At 34.1% G+C, this 27,662-nt stretch overlaps 1 protein-coding gene and 1 long non-coding RNA gene across 2 annotated transcripts in view; one reads left to right on the forward strand and one right to left on the reverse strand.

Annotated features, from left to right (window-relative positions):
- The window catches only part of Fat4 (FAT atypical cadherin 4), a 165,916-nt gene that overhangs the window by 116,746 nt on the left and 21,508 nt on the right, over positions 1-27,662 (forward strand). Inside the window, exons 8-10 of the mRNA XM_010618846.2 lie at positions 7,548-7,798; positions 9,754-14,103; positions 23,364-23,468. Of these exons, the coding sequence (XP_010617148.1) occupies positions 7,548-7,798; positions 9,754-14,103; positions 23,364-23,468 (4,706 nt within the window). The remainder of the gene's footprint in view (positions 1-7,547; positions 7,799-9,753; positions 14,104-23,363; positions 23,469-27,662) is intronic.
- Positions 13,500-24,308, reverse strand: LOC104858581. The gene is made up of 4 exons (XR_779173.2): positions 24,149-24,308; positions 22,970-23,024; positions 15,915-16,384; positions 13,500-13,567 (listed from the first exon to the last, which is right to left on the reverse strand). It is a non-coding gene; the product is annotated as an uncharacterized LOC104858581 (long non-coding RNA).

Consider the following 27,662-nt stretch of genomic DNA (forward strand, 5'->3'; position numbering starts at 1 on the left):
AGGATTTATAGTAGCAAAACTTTTCACGTGTCTTGTAATTTGTGCGGTTTTCCTAGAAGCTAGCATGATGTTATACACAGCAGCTACCTACTAATGCTTATTTATATTTTTATTTCTATTTATTTGTACTATGCATTTCTACACATTGTGTACTTATTTTGATTTATACATTTTATTTTAATTTTAAGCTTTTTCCTCTAGTAAATCAGCCTGTGTTAATTTGCAGCCTTGGGCTAACTAGTTTATATCTTTGCTTCTCACTTGCCTACTCCAGAATGTAGCTCCTACTGAAATAAATTCCCTTTTCTTCCACCATTCAACTTGTAGTTATTTTAAATTATGATACTAGAGAAACTTCCAAAACTGTATTGACAGGGTTAACAATCTAAGGCAAATCCATTTACCTGCACTCAATTGTGTTCTTTTTTTTTTTATTTTTCAACTGTGTTCTTAATCTCATCTCAACCCTACTCCCCACTGCTAAGAATCAAACCCAGGGGCTTGCATATGCTAGGCAAGCATTCTTCCACTGAGCTTCATCCCAACCCTCTTTACTTTTTATTTGAAGACAGGAGTCTTACTAACTCCCCGCTAAATTGCCCATCCTGGTCTCAAACTTGGCCTAGGCAGGCATCTCAGATAGCTAGAATTACACACATGCAGCCTTCACACCTGACTCCTTAAAATCTTTAAGTGAACATTTATTGCATTTTTCTCTTGAACTTCAAGTTATCCTCCTTTCTGGGTCATTTCTGTGTGTATAGAGATTTGCATCTATATAACTTAGCCTATTTGCAGAAATGCTCAGAATACTTCATATTAATCTTGGCTCTTTTATATGTCCAGTATAACTTGTAGAAGTTACTTTCGTGTTTCAAAGAATCAATAATTGGAACAATGAAACTGGTGATCAGAAATTATATTTCACAGTTCATGAGAATTAAATTTTAACCCATAGTATATATTAAGAAATGTGTATGGAATCTGTTAATATCTGTGGTACAATTATAGAGATATATAGATATAGACAAAGAAGTTATTAAATTCTTTCTCATACATATTTTAATCTTAATGATATAGAGGGAAGAGATGTAACTCCCAAGTTGACTATATATCCAAAACACAAGTTCCTGTTCTCTAAAACTGAAGGATGAATTCTAGGAACAACAGAGGTTAAGAGTAGGAAAAATTCATTGAGGGAAAAGAAGGCTTCTAACCCAGGTAACACTGATTAAATGAGGTTCAAATTTGGGAGCAAATCACATAACAAGCATACAAGGATTTTCAATAAAGGTGTGGGTCAAGGATATTTCCTGGAAAGACTGCATTAAGGACCCCACCCCCACCCCCGTGATTGATACCTGTCAATCTCTTGTTTTACAATGCTGGCCTTCAATGAATGTATCTTGATTGTCCTCCATATTGGCTCCTTGCTGTGTTGGCTCCTTGAGGGCGGCCCTGTCTAACTGCCTACAAGATATCTAATTAACTTACCTATCTGCAATACTAATGTCTTCTGTTTTACACAATGTCTAGCAAATAATAGGGTTGACAAATAAATATACTGAATGAATGATCTTTTTATTATTTAGTTACCGCAACATTCTTGAAAAGGGAGCTTCATTACTTCAGTATAATTTCTGGTCATTTATTTCTGAAAAATCTTTCTTCTATTACCTACTAAAAAAGGGCTCCGTCAGAAGACTCTGATGAAGTTTGTTAAGTCTAATGACTTTTTCTGACTCTTTTATATTCCTTATTCTCTTTAACTTTTATAATATTTGCACTGTCATTTTTCTACGTTTTTCTATCCATTGTTTATATAAATGTTATTTTTTAACTTTCACCCTATATTTTTGACCACACCTAAGTATCTCTCTATGGCTCCTGTGTTTTTTTTTTCCCTACAAAGTAATTTAAACATTCCCCACATTTTTCTGGTGTTTGTTTGTTTGTTTCTTTGTTGTCAGAGAGGGAAGAGAGAGAGGACAGCTTCCATGTCTATAATCATGAATTTTTAACCGAAAAGAGATCCAGCTCAAACACATTTCTGGAGCTTCTCAGTCATATAACTCTCTGGCAAATTTATTCTACCTGCAGGCTCTGCTAGCATCAGGCTCAGAGTAAGAGTCAAACTCTCTCTTGTTAATTTCTACTTTCTTTCGACAGTATTGTCTTACTTTCTTTATCAGTACCTCGTGGTCAACAACCATTCTCTTCTCCTTTACTGAAGTAGTAAACCCCTTGTCATGTTCTTTTCTAATTTCTCTGGCACCTTTTCTTTTCTGTTACTCTTCCTGCCAAGAGGGTAGCTCAGCCCATAACTGACTACATCATGTGTGTTATAATACAATAAACATGTACTTCCTGACTCTGGCTTCCAATCCACCGTTCTATGTACCTATGTACTGCACTCTACTGTACATGGCCCTTGCTATTAAGATATTAAATTGGAAAATTTTAAGGGCATCAGGTCTCATATGAAGGTAATTTATAATCTAAAAAGTAATAGTATTACCTTGTAAGAAGTTTATTTTAATCACAGAATGGACAGAAGGAACTATATGATCAGCGTAACGAGAAAATCAACAAAATCTTCAAGTAATTAATCATTCTTAGAAAAATAAGTAGTTTACAAGCAAGTAGAGCATAAAATATGTTGTAGATAAAGATGGTGACAGGTTCAAAATCAAAGAGCTATGCAGAAGTGGGATATTAGAGAAATAAAACCTTGCAATATGAGTACAGTAGATTGGGAATGGACCTTGGGTACCATATGAGGAAATTAAAATTTCTTTCTGCATCTAATGGGAGAAAGAATGGAAGTGTTTTGAGCAAAGTCTTAACCGGACCACTAGTTTATGTTTTACAGTGTTGCCTCTCTCAGAATTGTAGATGATTTGAAGGAACCCAGGGCTGAGTCTGTGCCTAAAAGGATAGTGGCCGTAATATGAGCCATCTTGAGCATTCATTGACTTCTCTATAGCAGTGGTTCTCCCTGCCTCTGAATCTTTCAACTTCCAATTTGCCTATGGCATAATGCCCAGTTTTCATATTCTAGCTACTCCATAAATGGCCCCAGTGTCTTCCCAAACTCATTCTGCACAAATCCACAAACTTATAGCCAAAATTTTAGCCACACTGGATCATTTTCTGCTCCTGGGAAAAGGATCAGAACTCTCCTCAGCCTCAGAGCCATAGTCCAGTCATTCTATAGCCTAGACCAGTGCTAACCAAACTCCAGCCCCACAGGCCTTGCTTGGCTCCATGCCTGCTTTTGTAAATAAAGTGCTATTGGAATGCAGCCATGCGCGTTTGTATCCTCATTGACTGTGGCTGCTTTCCCACTCCAGCAGCAGGCTGCATCCTGCAACAGTGACCTGTGACCCGTCAGCAGAAAATATGTATTTGCTATCTGCACCTCTGCAGAGAGTGCTTTAAACTACTCTGACATATTGTTTTCTCCCTTATCCAACAATAATGCAGAATATGCAAAATTTGCAAAGCTTATCTTAGACTTAAACTGCTCCAGAAAAACTTAATTTTAGTCTTTCCAGTCCAAAGTGCTACATGTCTTCTGTTCACCTAGACTGGCTACTCCAGTGCCATGGAATTTTAACTCACTGCCTTGTTTTATGTTATTAGAATGTGAGCTTGAAACTAGGATTCTTTACCTACTTATCCATGTCTGGTTTTTAGTATGTCTGCCCATTTAAGTATCTACATATATAGATAGAATATGGTAGATTGTATATAATAAATATTAGTTTATAATTATATAGTGCACATACATTGTATTATGTGTATAAACCTAGACTTTTGAGTGCTTACCTTGTTCCAGTTACTGTGCCTTGTGCTTTTCATACAGAATTTTACTTAATACTCTAAAGTACCAGTTGAAAGAAGTATACATATAGCCATCAATTTATGGACAAAAAAAAAAAAGAAGGCTTAGAAAGGTTCAGAGGTTCTATGAATTTAAGTGTGACTAGTCAAGTTAAATTTGTATCCAAGTAAACTGAGTTCAAAATCTCACCTCTTACTAAATGATTTTATTTGCATGCTATGCAGCACAGTGTCACATTTCCTTAACAAATCTCAGGGAGAGTCAACGAAAGTTTAGAAAAATAATCAAATGAAGACATTTTAGTTTTAGTTTTAAAAATTAAACACAACAGGTTTAGTGTTCAGATAACAATGATCTCTGTGCAAGTAATTTAAAACAATGATTTCTTATTCTCAAATCAGAAAGTAAATGAAAAAAATTGTTGATCTGCCCTGCACTAAACCCATGTAAACCAGTATAGTGTCGACATACCGTGAACAAGAGTTAATTTTGGCCTTAGCAACCAGATGCAGCATTTCTTCTCTTTAAAACATCCCCTCATTTGAGTCTTACCTTCTTTACGTTGTAGTTAAGTGGAAAAAGATGGTGGGGAAGTCGCCAAAATAGAAATTCAAACTATTGATGTGCGGTTTACAGAAGGAGTTTCTTTGTACAAGTACTTTTATCCCTTAGACTCATATTCTTCATCTATTAAAAAATCTCAAACTAAAGCGGAACGCTGTGATTGTTTTGACTTTGAAAGAAAGAATAGATGAATTGCCTAGTTTTATTCCATACTTACTAAAAAGTCAGTGATATGCTGAAAATCTCTAAAGAGCAGCAAAGATGTTTAACTGTTACAAAGAGAGCATAAAACGTCACTCAGTAAACTTCATCACCTTACAGAAACATATGGGACCACAGAAGGGGGAGAGACATACACAAGTGATGAGAAACAAACCAAGACCCAGTAAAGGAGGCTAATACCTGGGTGCAGTCTTAGCTTAGTTGGATTGCTATTTTGTATAGAGCTCCTTGTATTTCTTCTGCATTTTTACCTTAGAAGTATACATTTTCATGCTGTTGGTGTTACAGAATATCTCTTATTTAAAATCCACTTTTCATGTACTTTAGAACTCAATAAAATTTAGAAAACTTAATCATTTATCAATAGAGCAATTTAATCTTTTTTTGCCCATTAAATTTATTGGTACAATTTAGGTATACAGTAGTTACATTCATCATTGGGATCTGTTCCTTAACATGATATATCTTGGTTCTTATTTTTCCCCGATTCCCCTGCCCTCCCTTCACCACCTCCACTCTTCCCTACTTACAAAGACTTTGTTTATATGTCTTTCTTTTTCTCATATTTTTTCTTTTCTCTTTTTACCTTTCCCAACCCTTCCCACTTCTCCTGTTCCTTTACACCCTTTCTTCCTATTACACAATATCAATAATACATTTTGATCCTTATTTACACTTTCAGTTTTTCACACCAGAGAAACTATTTGTTATTTACTCTTGTGTCCTATTAATTTCACTTAAAAGTATGGCCCCAATGTGCATCCACTCAGCTATAAATGTTTCTAGTTTTTCCTTCTTTATGGATGAGTAGTACTCCATTTTGTAAAAAGCTACTTCTTCTTTATACAGTGTCCAGTTGATGGGCAATTGGGCTGTTTCCAAATTTTAGCGATTAAGGACAATTTATTCTTTACAGAAATGCTAAATATGTTACTTAGTATTAAGCAGACAATAACATTTATGACAGCATAAAAATACAAATGTGTAGTGTAAGATTCCTTTATTATTTATTTAGCCTTGGACCAGATGCCTCATTATTTGCTTTTAACATATTCGTCCTTCTCCTACACCATGTTTCTGCTGTGTACAAAACTTCCAAGTACAAATTTGCTTTGCCCTTTATCATTCATATTCAATTTTAGTTGAATATTTAAGAAACCAAATATTTGATTGAACTTTGATTTTTTTTTACTGTTGTAAATCTATTGAGAAAATTCATGGAAATATGTAAGAATGGCTTCTTTTTTCTGTTAAAATTAAAATTTGAATTCAATTTAATTTCCAAATTAAAATTAGAGATTTATTATTTAATAATTTCCACATACAATGATAGCAAATAGTTTTCCAAAATATAATTATATGCTTTCTCATAACGCATGTTCTACAAACTCTTTTCAAAAGGTAAGCTGGTTTGATTTTTTTAGGAAACCTGAATTTACTATAGAAGTTCAGTATTTATACTTTATAAAGAATCACTCCTACTGGTCCAGGAAGTATATTCCTTTCTATTGTCATTTATTCTTGAGTCTAGCTTGTGAGTGCATTAAAACTTTAAATATCTGAGCAATATCAAGTAATTTGTCAGTACTGAAGCCATTTCTCACCTAAATCATTTCTATATTCTTTCCTTTTAAAAAGATTTTTTATAGGACCTCTGTTCTTTTAAAATATCACTTCCCAAATACTTTTTTTTACTAAAGTGGGATAAAATAATGAAGTACATGTTTTAAGCTGTGAGCATAATGGAATGTATACATTACTGGCTGAAGTGTAGATTTTTTTCCTCTGCATTTTCTATTAGACACTTCATATTACTTTGTTTATATGGACAGAAACTAAACTGTAAAAGCACGCTATTAATTCCAACAAGGATATCTATTTGTTGGAATAAAGAAAAGTTCTGAAGACAGTTCTTTTCTTGCTGCCCTCCAATTTTGTGTTATGGACCATAAGTGATTCTTCTCTAATCTCTGGGACACCACCTGAGACATAATGTGAGGAATTTGGCCAAAAAGAGAAAGAGAGCTTTACTCTTTATAAAGAAGAGAGACACACTTCCTGGTGGAAACTGCTGCTTGCTAACCAGCCTGGTTAGCATCAAACTATCCATGAGGGTGTCATACTGCCCCAGTCAAGAGAGCAGCATATCCATAGGAGGAGTGACAAGTGAGAGAATTAACGACCATGCGTATCTCTGCATAAATAACCGGTTCTTTGGTTGTCCTGGACAGCCAACGTATATTAATGCAGTAGTAAGTCTTTAAAGAAGAAGATCTCCAACTGATTTTCTCTGGTTTATTATGGTATGCAGCAGAAAAATAATTCTTTAGTTGATTTTTAAAAAATTCATTTGTGATTCTGGCCACTAGCCACAATATCAGAGCAAGACCCTGATTTATTCTTTCAGGCTCATTTATTTAAAGCACAGTAATGTTTTGAGTTCATTTTATGATGTTACATGATTTGAGAGTCTTTTTTTTGTTTTGTTTTGTTTTGTTTTTTTGTGGTTGTTTTTGTTTTGTTTTGTTTTATTTTTGAGACAGGGTCTCACTGTGTGGTGAGACTGACCTGGAACTCACTTTGTAGCCCAGGCTGGTCTCGAACTCACAGTGATCCTCCTGCCTCAGCCTCCGGAGTGCTGGGATTACAGGCATGTGCCACCATGCCCGGCTGCTGATTTGAGACCCTTGATAAATTTGCAGAACCCTGCTTGAGGTCACTGGACCTTTTATAATAACAATTGTCAATGTAATGTTCACATAATAGTTGAAATATTTTTATTCTAGCCATATTCCTTCATTTTTGTATAATGCTATTCATAATATTTTTTGATGTACACTTCAATTTTTTAATACTAGTAGATAAGATGTGATTTTATGACAAATAAAAAACATGTCTTTATTCTGTGCTTTAGTTATAGCATCATTGGTGGAAATTCTCAGTTCACCATCAACCCATCCACAGGACAAATCATCACAAGTGCATTACTGGACAGAGAAACAAAAGATAATTATACTTTGATCGTGGTCTCCAGTGATGCTGGGTCTCCAGAATCTCTTTCCAGTTCCACCAGTGTGCTTGTAACTGTGAGCGATGTCAATGACAACCCACCGCGATTTCAACATCACCCATATGTCACACATATTCCATATCCTACTCTCCCAGGTAATCAAATTAACTATGAGACACATGAATACATGCAAAATATATATATCAGATATTTTCTATGAATGCAGTTATGTTGTTTACATATATTTCAGACATATACATTTCTGGTATACATTTCTTATATAGATAGATATTTCTTATACAGATAGATATTACATAATCTTTCAAATCCTCTAAAATTCAAATTGTTTTGCCTGATTAAATTGAAGAAAAATTGAGGCTTGTAATTAACTCTTTTCTCCTAGACCTATTGTGTACAGGATTTTATAATTGCCACATCTTTCATTTTACTATTTGTTAATATGGTTGTGAACACTATTAATAGCTAGAATAGACATTACCTCAGTTTTAAGGATGGTTATTTCCTAAAGTATATTTTGTAAGTTTCCCAAGAGAAGGAGCATTGTCTCTATTTTTCATGTCATATTCCCAGCATCTGAAACATTATCTAAGAGGTAGTAGGCATTCAAATATAATTGTTGGCGGAAAACAAATACCTTATTCAGTTATGTATAGATATATATTTTATAGAGTCATGAATAAATAATCTAAATAATATTTACATTTTATTTCAGTTTTTCTGAGTCTAATTTTTTCTGTTCGTAAGTTTATAGTACCATTTACAAACTGCTTTTATACTGATGATATCCACTTACCTTTCTGAATTTTTTTCAAATTGAGTTGATACCATGTGTTTATTTGCAAAAACTGACATACTATCTTAACAACTGCACAAACGTGCCGTTTGTGAAGTTTAAATGAATTTTCAAGCAGGAAAATATGATTGATTTAGTCTTTTTCATTTGTAATATTTTCAATTAGAAAAAAATAAATCAATCCAACATTCCTCCTCTTAGTAATCTTTTATCAACTTGAGAACATCTATCTGATACCAATCGGAAGTAGAAAATCCATAAGTGTACATGCCAACTTTCTATCCAAAGAAATGCAAATACGAAAATAAAAAAAAAATCCCTGATGAAAGTCTCTAGCTGAACCTGCACCTCCAGTCCTGATTTTAATCACAGGGCATGGTGGTGCTTATAGCATCTCCTCTGCAAACGAGGTGTGGAGGTGTGTTTAGGCCTCTTTTCCTCATTAGACTTTTTATAATTATGAAATTTACTGCATTTTTAAAATCAAAGTCTTTACATTTTTGTCACACACTCTACGGATGTTTGGAAGTGTTTCTGAATGAGATTATTGAAAAAAAATGTCCTTATGGAAGCTTTTCTACATATTTAGACTACAATCTGTTGCACTGGCACTCATTCAAAGCACTCACTTTTGGAATCCAAATTAGGTCCATCCTTCCTTGATTCTTATTTCTTACTAATTTATAGTTATTTAAATTTAGTTATGTGCACTCACACATATAGTTATACATATATGCCATATATGCACACAGATACTTTCTCTCTATGTAATCGTAGGTCAACAGTAAAAGACTTTTGCTCTGAAATACTAGTTATCATGATACAGTAACTTTTAGAAATGTTTTTGTTGCCCTGACTGGTTATATACTAATTCAAAGGTATTTTAAATTATAATAGAGCGATGATATCTTTTTGCTGGCAGAAGCACAGCTCTTTACAAAGCTTGTATATTATCATGCCTATTGGAATATGTTATGTTCAGATTTTTCTCCTGGGAGCTATGATTCTGAATGATAAGGCAGTTGCCTTCACTGTGCTTCTCTCAAAGGCATACTAAAAAATATTAAATCCTGTAGACTGCATGGGTTTTAGTGAGCAAATAAAACATCAATCTGTGAAGATTATCATTTAACATATTGATTGGTAAACAGTGAAAATGTAGAAGATACTGTTCTCTCCAATAATCATGAGAAAAAGTCAGATCATGCAGCAATATAGATTTTAAAATACACTAACCTACTACAAATTTTTGCTTAGTTTCTATGTGATTATAACTGTAAATTCCCTCTTTTTTAGGTTCCTTTGTCTTTGCGGTTACAGTGACAGATGCTGACATTGGACCCAATTCTGAACTGCATTATTCTCTTTCGGGTAGAAACTCTGAAAAGTTTCACATTGATCCAGTGAGGGGAGCAATCATGGCAGCCGGGCCACTCAGTGGAGCTTCAGAAGTGACATTTTCTGTCCACGTGAAAGATGGTGGTTCAATTCCAAAAACAGATTCTACAACAGTAACTGTGAGATTTGTAAACAAGGCAGATTTTCCTAAAGTCAGAGCGAAAGAACAAACATTCATGTTTCCTGAAAACCAACCAGTAGGCACTCTTGTCACCACCATCACAGGATCCTCTTTGAGAGGAGAAACTTTGTCCTATTATATTGCAAGTGGAAATCTTGGCAATACTTTTCAAATGGATCAGCTAACAGGACAGGTGTCTATTAACCAACCTTTAGATTTTGAAAAGATACAAAAGTATGTTGTGTGGATAGAGGCCAGAGATGGAGGCTTCCCTCCTTTCTCTTCTTATGAGAAACTTGACATAACAGTATTAGATGTCAATGACAATTCCCCAGTTTTTAAAGAAGATCCATTTGTATCAGAAATATTAGAAAACCTTTCTCCTAGGAAAATACTTACTGTTTCTGCAATGGACAAGGACAGTGGACCAAATGGACAACTGGATTATGAAATAGTTAATGGCAACAAAGAAAATAGTTTCAATATCAATCATGCCACTGGTGAAATTAGAAGCATTAGGCCATTAGACAGAGAAAAAGTATCTCATTATATGCTTACTGTAAGATCTTCAGACAAAGGGTCCCCTTCTCAAAGTACCTCAGTAAAAGTCATTATTAACATCTTAGATGAAAATGATAATGCCCCTCGATTTTCTCAAATATTTAGTGCCCACGTTCCAGAAAACTCCCCTTTAGGATACATTGTTACGCGTGTCACTACTTCTGATGAAGACATAGGTGCAAATGCAATTAGCAGATATTCTATAACAGACACAAGTCTTCCATTTACAATCAACCCCAGCACAGGAGATATCATCATTAGTAGACCTCTAAATAGGGAAGATACAGACCGTTACAGAATACGAGTTTCTGCACATGATTCTGGATGGACTGTAAGTACAGATGTCACAATATTTGTGACAGATATCAATGACAATGCCCCAAGATTTAGCAGACCTTCCTATTATTTAGACTGCCCTGAGCTTACTGAGATTGGCTCCAAAGTGACTCAGGTATATGCAACAGATCCTGATGAGGGGTCAAATGGACACGTATTTTATTTTATTAAATCTCAGTCAGAGTATTTCAGGATCAATGCCACAACTGGAGAGATTTTCAATAAGCAGGTCTTAAAATACCAGAATGTCAGTGGCTTCAGCAATGTGAACATTAACAGGCATAGTTTCATAGTGACATCTTCAGATCGAGGTAATCCTTCTTTACTTAGTGAGACAACTGTTACTATCAACATAGTCGACAGTAATGACAATGCACCTCAGTTTCTTAGAGATAAATATTTTACCCCAGTCACCAAAAATGTTAAAGTTGGTACAAAGTTAATCAAAGTGACTGCATTAGATGATAAAGACTTTGGATTGAATTCTGAGCTGGAATATTTTATTTCTAATGAAAATTATTTAGGGAAATTTAAGTTGGACAGTGATACTGGATGGATTTCTGTAGCATCTTCCCTGATTTCTGACTTGAATCAAAACTTTCTGCTCACAGTCACAGCTAAGGACAAAGGAAATCCTCCACTCTCTTCTCAAGCAACTGTTCAAATAACTGTCACTGAAGAAAACTACCACACACCTGAATTTTCTCAAACCCACATGAGTACAACCATCCCTGAAAGCCACAGTATCGGGGCCATAGTCAGAACTGTTTCTGCCAGAGATAGAGATGCAGCTATGAATGGCTTGATTAGATACAGCATTTCTGCAGGAAATGAAGAAGGCATTTTTGCAATCAATTCCACCACAGGTGTATTAACACTAGCCAAAGCTCTTGATTATGAGCTATGCCAGAAGCATGAAATAACTATTAGTGCAACAGATGGAGGATGGGTTGCAAGAACTGGTTACTGCAGTGTGACTGTAACTGTGATTGATGTGAATGACAATTCTCCAATATTTGTTCCTGATAAATATTTCCCTGCTGTTTTGGAAAATGCCCCAAGTGGGACAACAGTTATCCACCTAAATGCAACAGATGCTGACTCTGGAACCAATGCTGTGATCGCATATACTGTTCAGTCCTCAGACAGTGACCTTTTTGTCATTGACCCCAACACAGGAGTCATTACTACCCAGGGCTTCTTAGACTTTGAAATGAAGCAGAGCTACCATCTTACTGTGAAAGCCTTCAATGTGCCCGATGAAGAAAGGTGTAGCTTTGCCACTGTTAATATACAATTGAAAGGGACAAATGAGTATGTGCCTCGTTTTGTTTCCAAACTGTACTACTTTGAAATCTCAGAAGCAGCTCCTAAAGGCACCATAGTTGGAGAAGTGTTTGCCAGTGACCGTGATATGGGCACTGATGGGGAGGTACAATATTTAATTTTTGGTAATAGTCGAAAGAAAGGTTTCCAGATCAATAAGAAGTCTGGACAAATTTTTGTTTCTGGATTTCTTGATAGAGAAAAAGAAGAAAGGGTATCTTTGAAAGTATTGGCCAAGAATTTTGGCAGCATCAGGGGTGCTGATATAGATGAGGTCACTGTAAATGTCACCGTGCTTGATGCCAATGACCCACCTGTATTTAGTCTAAACGTCTACAGCGTTCAGATCAGTGAAGGGGTACCAATAGGAACTCATGTGACCTTTGTCAGTGCCTTCGACTCAGACTCCATCCCCAGCTGGAGCAGGTTTTCTTATTTCATTGGATCAGGGAATGAAAATGGTGCCTTTTCTGTTAATCCACAGACAGGACAAATCACTGTTACTGCAGAATTAGATCGAGAAACCCTACCCATCTATAATCTCACTGTTTTGGCTGTTGATTCAGGAATCCCTTCTGCAACAGGAAGTGCCTCCTTATTAGTCACCCTGGAAGATATAAATGATAATGGGCCCATGCTGACTGTCAGTGAAGGAGAAGTTATGGAAAACAAACGGCCAGGGACTCTGATAATGACCCTTCAGTCCACTGATCCTGATCTCCCTCCTAATCAAGGTCCCTTTACCTATTACCTGCTAAGCACAGGTCCTGCCACCAATTATTTTAGTCTCAACACTGCTGGAGTTCTGAGCACAACCAGAGAGATTGACAGAGAGCAGATTGCAGACTTCTACCTGTCTGTGGTTACTAGGGATTCTGGTGTTCCTCAGATGTCTTCCACAGGAACAGTGCACATCACAGTTATAGACCAAAATGACAATCCTTCTCAGTCTCGGACAGTGGAGATATTTGTTAATTATTACGGCAACTTGTTCCCCGGTGGAATTTTAGGCTCTGTGAAGCCACAGGATCCAGATGTGTTAGACAGCTTCCACTGTTCCCTTACATCTGGAGTGACAAGCCTCTTCAGTATTCCAGGAGGCACCTGTGATCTGAATTCCCAGCCACGGTCCACAGATGGCACGTTTGATCTGACTGTCCTTAGCAACGATGGAGTTCACAGCACAGTCACAAGCAATATCCGAGTTTTCTTTGCTGGATTTTCTAATGCTACAGTGGATAACAGTATCTTGCTTCGGGTCAGTGTATCAACAGTAAAGGACTTCTTGACTAATCACTACCTTCATTTCTTACGCATTGCCAGTTCTCAGCTAACAGGCTTGGGGACTGCTGTGCAACTCTATGGTGCCTATGAAGAGAATAACAAAACATTTCTTTTGGCAGCTGTGAAGCGAAATAATAATCAATATGTGAATCCCAGTGGGGTAGCGACCTTCTTTGAAAGTATCAAAGAGATCCTTTCCCGACAGAGTGGAGTAAAGGTAGAATCTGTGGACCATGACTCCTGTGTTCACAGTCCCTGCCAGAACGGAGGGAGCTGTATTAGAAGACTGGCTGTGGGCTCCACGCTGAAAAGCCATGAGAGTCTTCCTGTCATCATTGTAGCAAATGAACCTCTGCAGCCTTTCTTATGCAAGTGTCTGCCGGGATATGCTGGCAGCTGGTGTGAAATAGATATAGATGAATGCCTTCCGACCCCTTGCCACAATGGTGGGACCTGTCACAATTTAGTGGGAGGGTTTTCGTGCAGTTGCCCAGAAGGCTTCACAGGGAGGGCCTGTGAGAGAGACATCAATGAGTGCCTGCCCAGTCCTTGCAAGAATGGGGCTGTCTGCCAGAATTTTCCAGGAGGCTTCAACTGTGTTTGCAAAACTGGATACACAGGTATGACAGTGTTTTACTAAAACCTTCGCCATCTCATGTATGGTAGAAAGTAAACAATTGTGTCATTTTTAATGTCTTTTCATCAGTGAACATAATCATAACAAATAAAGCCTAAGACCTGAAGCATTTTATGTCCTAAATAACTGTTAGCAATTAATTGGTGTTCTTTGTATGAAAGATCATTGTCTGATCTTTCCAGTCATAATCGTGCATGTGTTGCATACTGTGAAGAGGCTACAGAAGAGTCATGCTTTAAGATTAAGATTAAAATGGCTTATTATTTTTTCTAGTTGGGTAGAAAACTTAATAGCCTCTCAGGTAACCAAGACAAAAAAAAGGAATCACAGTTAACTCTGACATTTCAGAAGAAATATCAATCATTGAGCAGTAAATTTGTTCAGCTAGTCTTTGGCATCATAATAAGATGTGATGTTCATTATATAAATATCTTTCTCTGTTTCTCTTTCATTTATATTTAGCGATCTTCCATCTATTTACTAGCTGATCAATGTTTGGTGTTCCTTTAAAATTGAATAATAATTATTCTGTTTACAAATCTAAGGAGAATTAAATTTTCTCCTATATATTGCACTACATATTTTTAGAACATGTATATTATATTGTATTGGTGTGAAATGTTAAACTTAAATTTCCATAAAAGAGCCAAAATCAAGACAAGTTTTTAAATTGTATTTGTAGGTGTTCCATAGAATAAAATTTTATGAGATTTTTTTTAAAGAAAAATGCATTTTGATAGCATACTTTAAAGGTGCTCATCATGGGTATTGTTTTACATTTGGAAAATTGGTAATGTAAAGCATGTTTGGAAAAGCTGAAGCAGAGCGTATACTTTCCTTTTGGAAAAGTAGTGTCCTAGATATATAAATGGAGAAAAGGGACAGCAAGCATGTGTAATGTCAAGAACAGCGATCTGATAGAATTTGATTTAGCTATAGCTTTTGGGAAGTCACCGAACCTTGTTGACCCTCAGTTTCCCCATCTGTAACAGAATACATAATTAGAATCATCATAATTGCTTATGTTTGAGGACTGCTAAATAAATAAATATGGTTGAAAATAACCAAAGCATTGTCTAGCTTCCAATAAGTGGCAATGTTAACTAGTAATACTATTACCTTGGTGGCAATAAAGACACGCCACAGATGTATCTAAAAAGACACAAAGGCTGAGTAGCCTAAGATACTATGAGTCCTAGTAGAGTTATATCTTTAGGATCATGATAATAATTCTTTATCAGTACTATGAGTTCAGGATTCCTAGAAAACTTTCTTCATTCCCACTCACCCTAAAAATTACCTCCTTGGTTGGAAATTCAAAAACAAATTATTATTTCTTAGTCTGATTTTAATATAGGCACTTATTGACACTCAGATTTAGGGTGGATTTCTAGTTACTACTAGAATGAAGAAAGCTTAAACATATTTTATATTGATGAGGTACAGAAAAAGTACCAATATTGTAAGTGAAGGCAACATAGGCTTATTTCAACATAAGTGCTGCTTACTTCATGAATGGTCATGTTACATCTCTCTAGTTTGTTTCTTTGTCTTCTCTTATTTAAATGTACACATATAGTGTTTAAAATGTAACAGGTGAGACTTTTAGGAGTGCCATGATTTTCAACATAAAATATTAACACCTTTTGAATGGCATGTCGTAAATCTCCTTGTTCTGTAGATTTTATTACTTTTAATTCCTATGACTTTGTGAGCTAGATATGATTATCATTCACATTTCACAAACAATGAAAACTGTATGTTAGAAGGAGTACAGGAAATTAAACAACTCACCTGCAGCGGGGGGGACACAAAGTGTCCTCCTTGGGTTTGACTCTGTGTTTGAGTCCAGAGCCTCCAGCCTCCGTGTGAGTATTGTACTTCATCGCGCTCTGATTTATACTTGGCCTAGAGCGTTTTGGCGAGTTCTTCATATCTGTTAAGAGCTTTTTTCTCATTTCCTAATTTTTCCTGACAGTAAACTCAGAAGAGAGTGTTCCTGTCAAAGTCTGGTTAGGACTTGAAACTAGACTAAGACTGTCAGGAAGGGAGCTGTTTGAAATAAAAAGAAATAGCTTACAGAACCTTCACCCTGGCTGAGATGCGAGGCTGTCAGGAGGAAGAACATGCAGGGACCGACATAGCCACTGCAGACCACCTTGCTGAAGTGGACATTTTTGTCAGGTCTCTGTCGCTGGCAGAATCTATAAACTTGCGCTCTGCTGATAAGGAATCCAGGAAAAGTAGTTTTCAGATAGTTAGCCCTGCAATACAGAAAGACAGGAAGGATGCTGTCAGTATATCAGATCTGCCATGGAGAAATATTATTAAAGATGTCAATTTTACACTATAGGAAATTGAGCCTATGTTTTGGTGGCCCTAACCCTAGAGCCAGAGATACCAAAGACTACCTGGTGATCTTTTTGTGTAAAGAAGTTTGTTTAAAGTTGTGTAATAATGCTAAGAATACACCCCAGATGTTACTTCAGTCTCCAAATGATCACAAAAGTCATAAACAAACATAAAGGAGAATGATTATCACGAATCTTACATTTTTTTGAAATCCTGTAATGTATTGTTTTAAATTCTATATGCACAATGTATGTAGTAAACAGAGCTGATAAAATCTGGTACTTTTCTTTCTTTTATTTTGTAAGAAACAATGTGATGGAAAGTACCATGACAAACATTAATCCATAGTCGCAGGAATATGTTTCACTTAAATGTATGTATTTGTCTAATGGTCTTTCTAAAGGTAATCCCCAAAGAATCTCCTTGACTTACTATTTGCAGCTCGTCTCTATCAGCTAGCTGTCCTGGGAAGATGGAGCTAATATACTAAAACAATTTCTAGAGTGAGTCTGACATGATAGGTCCTCAGACAAAATCTGTGCTTATGTATATGCGTGCTTCACAGAGCAAATTTTCTAAAATACTTATACTACATAGATTGTACTCTTTTTATTTTTCATTAACATGTAATAATTTTACATATTTATGGGCTATTGCAGGACATTATATTAAGTGAAATAAACCAGACACAGAAGACAAATACCACATGTTCCCTTTCTTATGTAGAGGCTCAAAAAAGTCCATCTGGAAGCATATGAGTGACTACTAGAGGCTAAGGGTGGGGAGAGAAAAAAAAGAAGGAGATTGGATAACGGATGGCTATTCCTTCCATTAACATTAATCAAATTCTAGTGCCTTAGTGATGCCATGCTAAGGCCTGTATATATTCACTTCTCTTTTGGCCCCTTGAGCTTTTTAGACTTTCTCTTGCTTTTTATCAATAGGGTTAGTTTATGGAATTTCAAATTGAGACTTCTATACTCTCCTTCCCAAGTCTTACACATACACACAGACACACAGACACACCAGTGTATATTTTATGTGATAGGAGAAATAATGCTAAATATTAATAGAGTGAGAGACTTATGAACTGATGTAAACTGAGAAACTTCATGCTACCAACTGATTATTAGTGGAACAAGGATTTTTACATAGAGGACATCTTGTAAGGCGGTGGATGCATATGAAAATAAAAATTATGTAACATAAAAGATATGAAGGTATAATCATGTCACAAATTTAGAGTTTAAGTATTTATTTTTTAAACTTTATTTTCCAGTATGACTGTAGGACAGTACACATAATAAATATGCGATAACAAACTGTATTTTTAAAATTAAGGAATGATTTAGATAAATTGAATTTGTTTTTATAACATGTTTCTGATCTTTTCTTAGTTACCAGAAAAAAATGCAAAGGAAAAGTTAAAAAACATTTACATTGTAATATGTTCTATTATAATTTGTTTATGCTTCAACATCAAGAAAAATTTCTTGTAATTTAACTCATATCACTAAAGGGATCCTTAATTAACTATAATATATGACATTAGAAAAGATTTTAATGCATTTGTTTTAGTATTAAATGCATGAAAAATTAATTTCTAGATTTTCACAAAACGTAATGAATATCACTAATTACTTCAGTTTTCAGTTGTTTAGAAAAAGATAGTTTTCTTAGGAGAGGAGCTGAGAGATAGATTAGCAAGTGAGAATATATTTTTTTGAGATTATGACACAGTGTATTTACCACTGTTACTCTTTAATTATTTGTCAAGAAATTTTATTTTTCCTATAAATGTTTTTATTAATATCTACTTTTGTTACATTAAATGAATAATATAAATACATAAATAAAAATTAAAATATATTTCATATTATTCACACTTCAGAATTCCAGGAGATTCTAAAACAAAACATCATCCTGAAAGCATAAATCAGTACTTCTCTTCCTATGCATGCATTTAGTAGAACACTGACAGGAAAACACAGTTATAGTCTATAATATCCTCAGCCTGTGTCTTCCAGCATGCAATTTACCACTCTACGGCGCATCCCTGGTGTTGAGGACTTAATAGGAAAGGATGGTGTTATAAAATTCAGCATGTAGGTAGAGTTTATTTCTAAATCTGGATCTATTATAATATAATTAGCTCCTAGCCCATTTAACCTTTCCATTCACTTTCACACATCTGGATGCATTTGAGATGTGCTATTTGGAATAATGCCAGGGATTTATTACCATATGACATTTTCTGTGTTCTCCAGTAAGTACCTCTATTTCGGGGCAGGATGAGATTCATCTATTCTTCACTTTTATGTCATTTGACAGTACAAGTAGTGATTTTTTCCATCTATAAAAGTTCATATACAAGCTTTGTAGGTACTCTTCCTGAAAAACTTGGCAAATATTTTCCTTCATAAAGATGGAAGGAGTAACTAAAAGTCAGCGTTTGAAAAATCACTACAGTCATATATGAGTATTTTGATAATGGGACAAGAAAAAAATCAAAGCATATGAAGGATATTAGGTGAATAAATATGAACTACATTTCTGATTGATACGTAGAACAGTGGCTCATGTTAGAGAAGATAAAAGGCTTAATTTTTGTTTGGATGTTTTTATTTCCAAGAGTGAGATTGTGCAGTTTATTTTAAGTGGTATATTACTTTATAAAGGCATCAGTATCTTGGATTTCTAGTAGCTTGAGTGTGTCTTCTGCAGAAAATGGACATGTATTTGTAAATAGGCTTATCATGAATATTATGGAGTGTCACATATGGTCTTGTATTTGTGAATGCTTTATAGTACAAAGGTAAAAAATGAGGACTTATTTTGGTTTTCTTACTGGCTCTTATTTGTTATAAAAAACCATAATGCTACGAAACAGCATACTTGGATGAGCTATCTTGATAGGGCCTCTTACAATAATGGGAAACATTTGCAGAGTGTGCAATAAACAGCTACTGCTTACTCTCACACAGTGGTAGGATTACAGGTGTGTGCTACCACACCTACCTGAAATAGATGCTTTTTGCCAAAAATAATTTTTAAAATCTAATAAGCATAAAGATTCAAATGAATAGCATATATTTATCAAAGAATAATATTTGTTAATAATTATACTACTTATAAAATGGACTTTGGTAGTTATCCATGTTCTCCCTTTTCCCCAGTGTATAAAACACAAGAGAAGCAAACATAGCACATATGGTCGTCTAGTGTATGTATGATCTAAGCTAGTAAGTAGGAGGCAATATGAACTACAGGATATGAAAAAATCATATCTTTATGAGGTATTCAAATTTAGTAGTGGGAATTTAGTTCTGTTCTTTAAAATCTAACATAAAAATGTGCCTTTGGACAAGTGAAACTGGAATATGCATGCTTGTTGGAAATACCATAGATATCCGCAGTACATTCAGTTTATGTTCAACACATCATCGCCTCTTTTGCCCCAGAACATAAAGATTAGGGCAATTTCTTCCATAAATTTAATCTATATCTCGACCTTCTGTAGATACACTAGCCTCAATATCACGCACTTATTTTCATTTTCAGCAGTTGTCATTCCTGATGTGCTAAGAATTTAAAATCCTAAAGCACATTTCCTTCTATGTACGAAAAATAGTGCATGACAGCACAGTTAATTGATGGATGTCAAAGCAATGAGATCAATTTATTCTTCTAAACAGCTGCTGTGAGAGTAAACAGATTTTAAGAGAAACAAAGCTCTTTGTGTTCATAAGGCCTGGATGCATTTCTCTGTGTAAGTCCTGTCAGCGCACTTCAAAGCCTCTGGGCACTGGCAAGTATTGTTAATTGACTTGCAGCATTAATTAAGTTAATGGTCCAAGACTTTACTTCACAGAGCTCCAACACATTGATTCTTCTACCATGAGCATGTTGGAGTCATTCAGACTGGTGCATCCTTTTATTGTCATTATGCCAATAACGCCACCGTTGTAGGAGACAGAGCTGTACAGGACAGTACAGAATTTGCTCGTTTCTAATTGGCTAATAGGGCATGTACGTTCCATTCCAAACCCTAGAAATACATTTTCAAAGCCTCTCTTTTAATTCTAAGTAAAAATATGAATTGTTCTTTTAGACAAAGGAAGAAAAAAATCTTTTCAATAATAATTTAAATGAAAACATTAGGTTTTCACAGCATGTCTTTCGATCTAATGAGCATGGCAATATCTTTGAAATTGTAAAATAATTTTTACTCATGAATTGGAGAAACACTGCATCTATGAATGATGAATAATTTACATACTATAACAACAAATAAGACTATTTTCAACTTTCAGTATATTATCATTTATTTATTTATTTCTACAAACTGTTTTATGTATTTTGATTATCTAAGAAAAATATGAAAATTTGTTTCAATCAAAATGTTAAATAAAAGGTTAAATTGTTTTCTCTGACCAAGCTTTATTTCTATTATTGTATATTTGAAAAATCATATTATACTAAAAATTTAACTTTTTAAACAATGCTATTCTCAAAACTAATATTTTATTAGTTTTAATTTCTTCTATGTCTAAAACCACTGTTTTTAGATGCAGGAAATAGTCTTATTTATATTAGGATATTTTCCAGCCTTCTCTTTGAACTAACTACAATAGCATATATTTTATATTTAAATTAAGCTCAAATGCCTATGTAAAAAATGTAATTTTGTAATGGGTAAATGAGATAACCTATTTATGTAAATTATATATAGAAACCTCTATATTTATCTTATTACTGTTTATACAGAAATTTAAAAAAGAGTTTTTCCAAGCCAGATTTTTGAGGAGCTTTATAAAATCAGTGAATTTTTATATTCATCATATTTTTTGTTAGAGAGAACAGACTGAGTGTATTTGACTAAGTATATATGACAGTACATTCCTAAAATTTGTAATTCTTGGTTCCCAAAATCTAGCCCTTGAGAAATAAGGCTAATAATTTTGTAACATCCTGTCACCATATAAATGTTATATAAATTTACGTATTTAATAAATACTACTTTTAACATCACTTCAAAAGAAATTTTCAGAAAAATAAAGGAAAACAGAAAGTAAAACTCAGTAGTATATGTGCTAAGTGTATTCTCATACACTGAAAAAAATTGAAGCAATGGGATATGATTTTCCTGATGCTAAATATGTAATAAAAACTTTTACCAGTAGGTCTTATTTATTATTGGACAATATTGATTTTCTTCAAAGAAACAAAATCTACATTTCTAACTTGGTCTGTCACACATCCAGTTGGAAAACAAAATAGGAAGGAATTCTATGAAACACATCTCTCTGGTGTGAAATGAAGCCCAGGTTTATAGTAAAGTTGTCTAGCCTATTCCTGAAATGTAGCACATTGCTGCAATACTAAAACTTAATTGCTGTGGCTCTAAATTAGTAATTTGTTTACTTTTATGCTCTCTCCTTAGAATAGAAAAGTATTCTGAAATATTTTACTCAGATTTTGCCTTGTAAGGAGGTTACCAATTTTATTTATAAGGAAAAACCTTGTGTTTATGATTCTGTGATGTACAGAAATAGGCTTAGTTAGCAGTGTCACAAGGACTTACTCACACTTATAATTTCAGACCAATACAATTGTGGCTACACAGTCAAGCCACAAAAACAAAACTAACTTAAACAGAAACTTTGACTATGTGTAAGCAGTTACTATGACAAAATACATCATGATTAAAATTAAATGTAGCTGTGCATACAAAATATATGTGCTTCCATATATAAAATATACATTAGTGTAATACTGAAAGTGAAAAATAACTACAGAAACTGCCATAAAATCTTCCAGCCAGGTAATATAAATTAACTATAAACTATAACATCTCACTGGTTTTGAGGATTGGAAAACTAGATGTAGAATGATAAACAGTAATATTAGAACATATTTAAGATTGTGTAAAAATAAACCACGAAAACAGTAAGATTTCTACTCTACATTGTTTTCTCTACCATGTGATCAATTATTCAGTCATAGTTTTGTGAAACCTAACAGTGGGAGTAAAAGACCTAAGTTAGTCTGTGTCAAAGTTTCTCAGGCATGATATTAGATTGCAAGAGGCTTTTCATTTTCATTTGTGAAAGGTGCTTCTTTTGTGTGGATTAATTCCCTCCATTTCAATGGAAAACATTGAGATATTTCCCTGCTTTCCTTAGTGCCGCACTCTATCCACATCATGGCTGGCCCACCATTAAGTCAGCCAATATTGGTTGATTTGATTTAATGTGATAATGTATGAGAAAAATCTTTATATAATGAAAAATCTGCTGCTTAGGTATTGTCATTATAGAAAAAAAAATGACAAAGTTATATAACCTGTACTCAAGATTGCATATTAATAATATTTGAAAATATTTGATGTTTTCTTATTTCTTATTATGCATTACAAAAGGTATGTATAAGTTAAGGGACATTTCTTAAGAATGGAAAATTTGTCGTTTGACAAGCTAAATAAGATTAATTCTTACCTTTGAGCAATCTGTGTAGAGTGAAAAGAATACTTTGAAAGTTTCAGTCCTCCATCTATGAACAGGAAAAGATAAAAGGGCATCCACATAGAAAAATAAATTTAGTGAAAGCATTTTATGTTCACTTCAATATTTCCCTGAATATGGTATTTTCCCTCAAGATGATTACAGAAATTATTTCCTAAATATTATACTGAACCACTTTACAATAATACAATTATGATATTGAATTCTGAACTATCCTTGCAATATATTCCAATGTCAATGGATATATTTTTATATTTCTTTTCTTTAAATTATTATCTCTCATGGTAGAGATTTACATATAATTACAGAGTGATGATTTCATTATATTTATGTGTGAGACTTTTTTAACAAGCTTTACATGTTTTAGGGAAAATGTGTGAATCTTCGGTCAATTACTGTGAATGCAATCCTTGCTTTAATGGTGGTTCCTGCCAAAATGGCGTGGATTCATACTATTGCCATTGTCCATTTGGTAAGTATGACTTATTTGTTGATATAAAATATTATTTTACTTTGACTTTAAATTGAACAATTTTGCTTTCTTATGACCTTGAATGATTAAGAAAACACTGTCTTGCCATGCCATAGTGAAATAGAATCTGAAAGATTTAACACTTTTACGTAGGGAAATCCTCTTGAATATATTGCTGTGATTATCATTAGAAAAATAATCTACTCAAGATAATTAAATCAATATTCTGCTCTTAAATTATTTCTTCTCAAATATTTCTTGTAATGCCTTATTTTCATCCCAGAATTTATTTAAACACTGTATATATAATTCTCTATTTCAAATTTGAGTCATGTTTTTTTGTTTTGTTATGCTTCTTTTTTCATTAATTTAATTTATAAGAACAATTTAGTAACTAGATATGCATTTTCATGATGGGTTTGATTTTTGTAGTTAATACTGAGTAATTAATAAAAAAATCAGACTAACATGGTCTCTGAGGAAGAAAGTCAAGATTTTCTTTGCACACACATATGTTTATTCACTTTAGTGGGATTAACTAAAACATTGTTTCCAAGTTTAATTCCAGTGTTACCAACACTGAGCCAACCAAGAATTGTGAGAATGGGGTTGAAAGAACTTTTACGTTAACTTATCTTTGAGTGTTTGTGATTATCCCATTCATTTAAATTCTACTTTACCTCATAATGTAGAATCCATCTAGAATTCATCTCCCAGGAAAAAATTCCCAGGGAATTTTTAAGTTTCTTATTCCCTTTCTTCATTTCGCTGTGTTAGATGGACCTGAGAAGTGAAGCTTGATTTCACTTCTGAGAGAATCCAACTTCAGTTTCTAACAACAAAAAAATGTAAGAATGCTATTCTTTTTCAGAATATTCCATGATTGTAAGTTCTGTTCTATTTTATAAAGCACATTAAAGGAATGATAAAGAGAAACAGAATATAAGCACATCCAATTGTGAACCATGCATTTAGTCATGATTCTGAAGCCCAGAAATTGAGTGATCTGGGCAAAATTTTTAAAAAAGAAGAGAAATTGAAACAAAATTATCCCACGGTGATGTTATGCCTCGCATACATTATTTCCAATCCAGTACGATATTCACCACATTCCTCTTTTATAAAATGTCTTTCAGTGCCTTGCCTGCAATGCTCTTGGTGTCATAAAAGGTATATCAAGATCAAAATTAACCCTAAGTTTAGATCTCCTGAAACATTCTTTCTTTCAGTGGTCTCTGAAAATGCTAAATGAGGCTGCTTTTTCCCCCCAGATAGCCACAAATCAGGTTTCACCATATAACTTGTGTTTTGGAATGAAACAAAGAGGAATTGGAGTGGAAAGTGGAAAACGATTTTTCAGATGACAGAACAGAGGTGTTTACATTCTTGGAGATTCCTTTACATTCCAACAGAAAGTATGAAGACTTAAGATAATTAATGTCAGTTATGTTAATTTTCTCAGTGTAGCTGATAAGACTGCCATTGCCTAGGGAGGGGAGATGCTTTGAGTTCAGAAAGGACCTTCTCACGCTGCCAAAGATTCCTGGGGAAAGAGGAATTTGAATGTAACTGTACTGTATCCCTAAATGTACCAATAAACTCAATAAAAAAAAAAAAAATAAATAAATAAATTAAATTAAATGTCTGCAGATGACATGTAGCTGGCAGTGCATATTTCTCCCCCTTATTCCTTCTAGCAAAACCAAAAAACACCATTTAAATTTAGACATTGTTAGCTAACAACATAAGTACTTAGAAAAGAAAACAAAAAATTTTGAAACACCAACACACAATTTGAGAATATAATGATTAAATTAAAATTTTTAAAAAAGCACTTTCCTTCTCAAATTTTTTTTTTTTTTTTTTTATTGAGTTTATACCTTCTCAAATTTAGTGTGGGTGAAACATACAAATAAAAATAGCAAATGGAATGCCTCAAACAAACAGCTAAAGGTAGTTAACATACGCATCCTATAAAACAACATTTTAACCATAATTTTGAAGCTGCAAAAAATGTGTGCTGTTTACCTTTTCATCAGTAAAAGACTTGCTGTTCGGATTTTAAACATTTTTTAGATTCTTAGATTTTTCTTTTAGATTGTGTTTTAGGAAAAACAAAGTTCACCAGACTTAACAAAGGCAATTTAGCCTGTATAATTATAACTTCTTAGAATACTTTTGTTATTATGTATGTAATATACTATCAGAAGTATGATGTAAAATACAATGCATGTTTGAGCTTTAAAAATTTATTGTCGTAAAAGATGAATTGCCTTTACTCCTCCTTAAAATCCTTGCCTTCCTGTGTGAACACACTTATCCCATTGTTCTTTCCACTTTCTGGAGTAATTCTGCAAGTTCTCTTTTGTAAACATCATTACCTCAGCTCTATTGGCTTCCTCAGTATCCTGAATTGATTCCAAATGTTTGCTTTTCATGGTCATTTTTACTTTGGGGACGAGCCAGATGTCACATGGTTACAGATCCAGTGAATAAGACGGATGAGGCCACACCATAATGTTTGCATGAGACTAGTAGTGTTCATTTCATTCTTTCATGGATGAAAAGACACACATGAGAAGGACTACCAGAACTGCTTCAGAAAGAAGCAAGAACAATAGACTAAGTGTGTACAAAGCGAGGGGGTGTATTGTGAAGAAGGTTAATGGAAATGTATCTTTACATTTAAAAAATGTAAACATTCACCATATATTTCAATTACCCTTAGGCACAAATACACAATGTATAGAATGTGTGTGTGTGTGTGACACACACACACACAATTATCCTAGATTTAAAAATCACTCTGTTAGGAATATTTAGTGCACACACACACACACACACACACATATACATATAATGTAGTGCACATATATATATATATATATATAAAATGTATGTTTTGCTCTTATATACACAAAATAGGTATGTATGTATGTATGCGGAAGGTTTATAACTACTAAGTATTATATATTTTACTCTAGTAAAGGACATTATATGTGTACATCCTTTTTCAGAGTAATTTTAAATTTCTTTTAACATTCTTTAGGTTTGTGTCATTCTATTTAGAAGAAAAGTTTAAAAACCTCATTAAATTTTATTTTTATAAAAGACAAGGAACTATTTTTTGATAGGAACAATAACAGAACCCCTTAAAAAAAGAAGAAAATCTGTAAAAACTTTAATATTTGAAAACATAGCATCAATTTGTAAATCATCCTTTCAATATTTATGTACTTTCTACATCTATTACATTGAAATTTTAATTACAATTTTATAGATTAAAGTAATCAGTAGAAACTTAAATAAATAGTGTAAAATTTTCTTTAATAATAATCTTTCTATTTAAACATATATGATTTATCTCTACTCATTTTTTCACTACAATTACCCTTTGTGCATATACAAATAATGTATATATAATAGAATACTGTTGTCATCAAGATTGGGCAAGGCAATCCATTAAATACAGGACGCAATAATTTATAAGGTTATTCCATGATAATTACCCAAGGAGTCAAATGCAAAGGAGTGCAAGAGGTTAACCGCACATTAGAAGCCCAACACATTCAACTGAGAGCCTAGATCCCAGCAGTTTCCCACATAAGTCCCGCTGAAGCCTTAGAGTCCAAGGCAATGTCCTCCTCGAGTCCAGCCAGTGGCCTAGAGCCCATAGCAATGTCTCACACTTGTCCATATCGAGAAGCTGCACCTGGAAGGCCCGAAGGCCAGCAGTGGAAGCCAGAAAATCCACGCTGGTGAGATGAGGGATTTGAGCCACCAAGCTGAGGGATCCACATTGGAGCCAGGAAGTGATGCTCCCAGTAAAGTTCAGAGCTCCCCTGATGAAAGCAGCAGCCATACCCAGCAACAGGGAGATCCCGAGCTCCTCCTCTAATGAGAACAGCCTAGTTTGCATCAGGAAAACCAATCGCGGCAAGCTTCTAGAAAATCAACAGGGCAAGATCTTTCCATCCAGTTCTCATTTATGGCTATTGGTAACAATCCTCAGGTGGATCCTAATATAATGTAGCACATATATATATATATATATATAAAATGTATGTTTTGCTTGTATATACACAAAATAGGTATGTATGTATGTATGCGGAAGGTTTATAACTACTAAGTATTATATATTTTACTCTAGTAAAGGACATTATATGTGTACATCCTTTTTCAGAGTAATTTTAA

This window comes from Fukomys damarensis, unplaced genomic scaffold (assembly GCF_012274545.1).
Source record: "Fukomys damarensis isolate Sample0158 unplaced genomic scaffold, DMR_v1.0_HiC HiC_scaffold_38, whole genome shotgun sequence".
Lineage (NCBI taxonomy): Eukaryota > Metazoa > Chordata > Mammalia > Rodentia > Bathyergidae > Fukomys > Fukomys damarensis.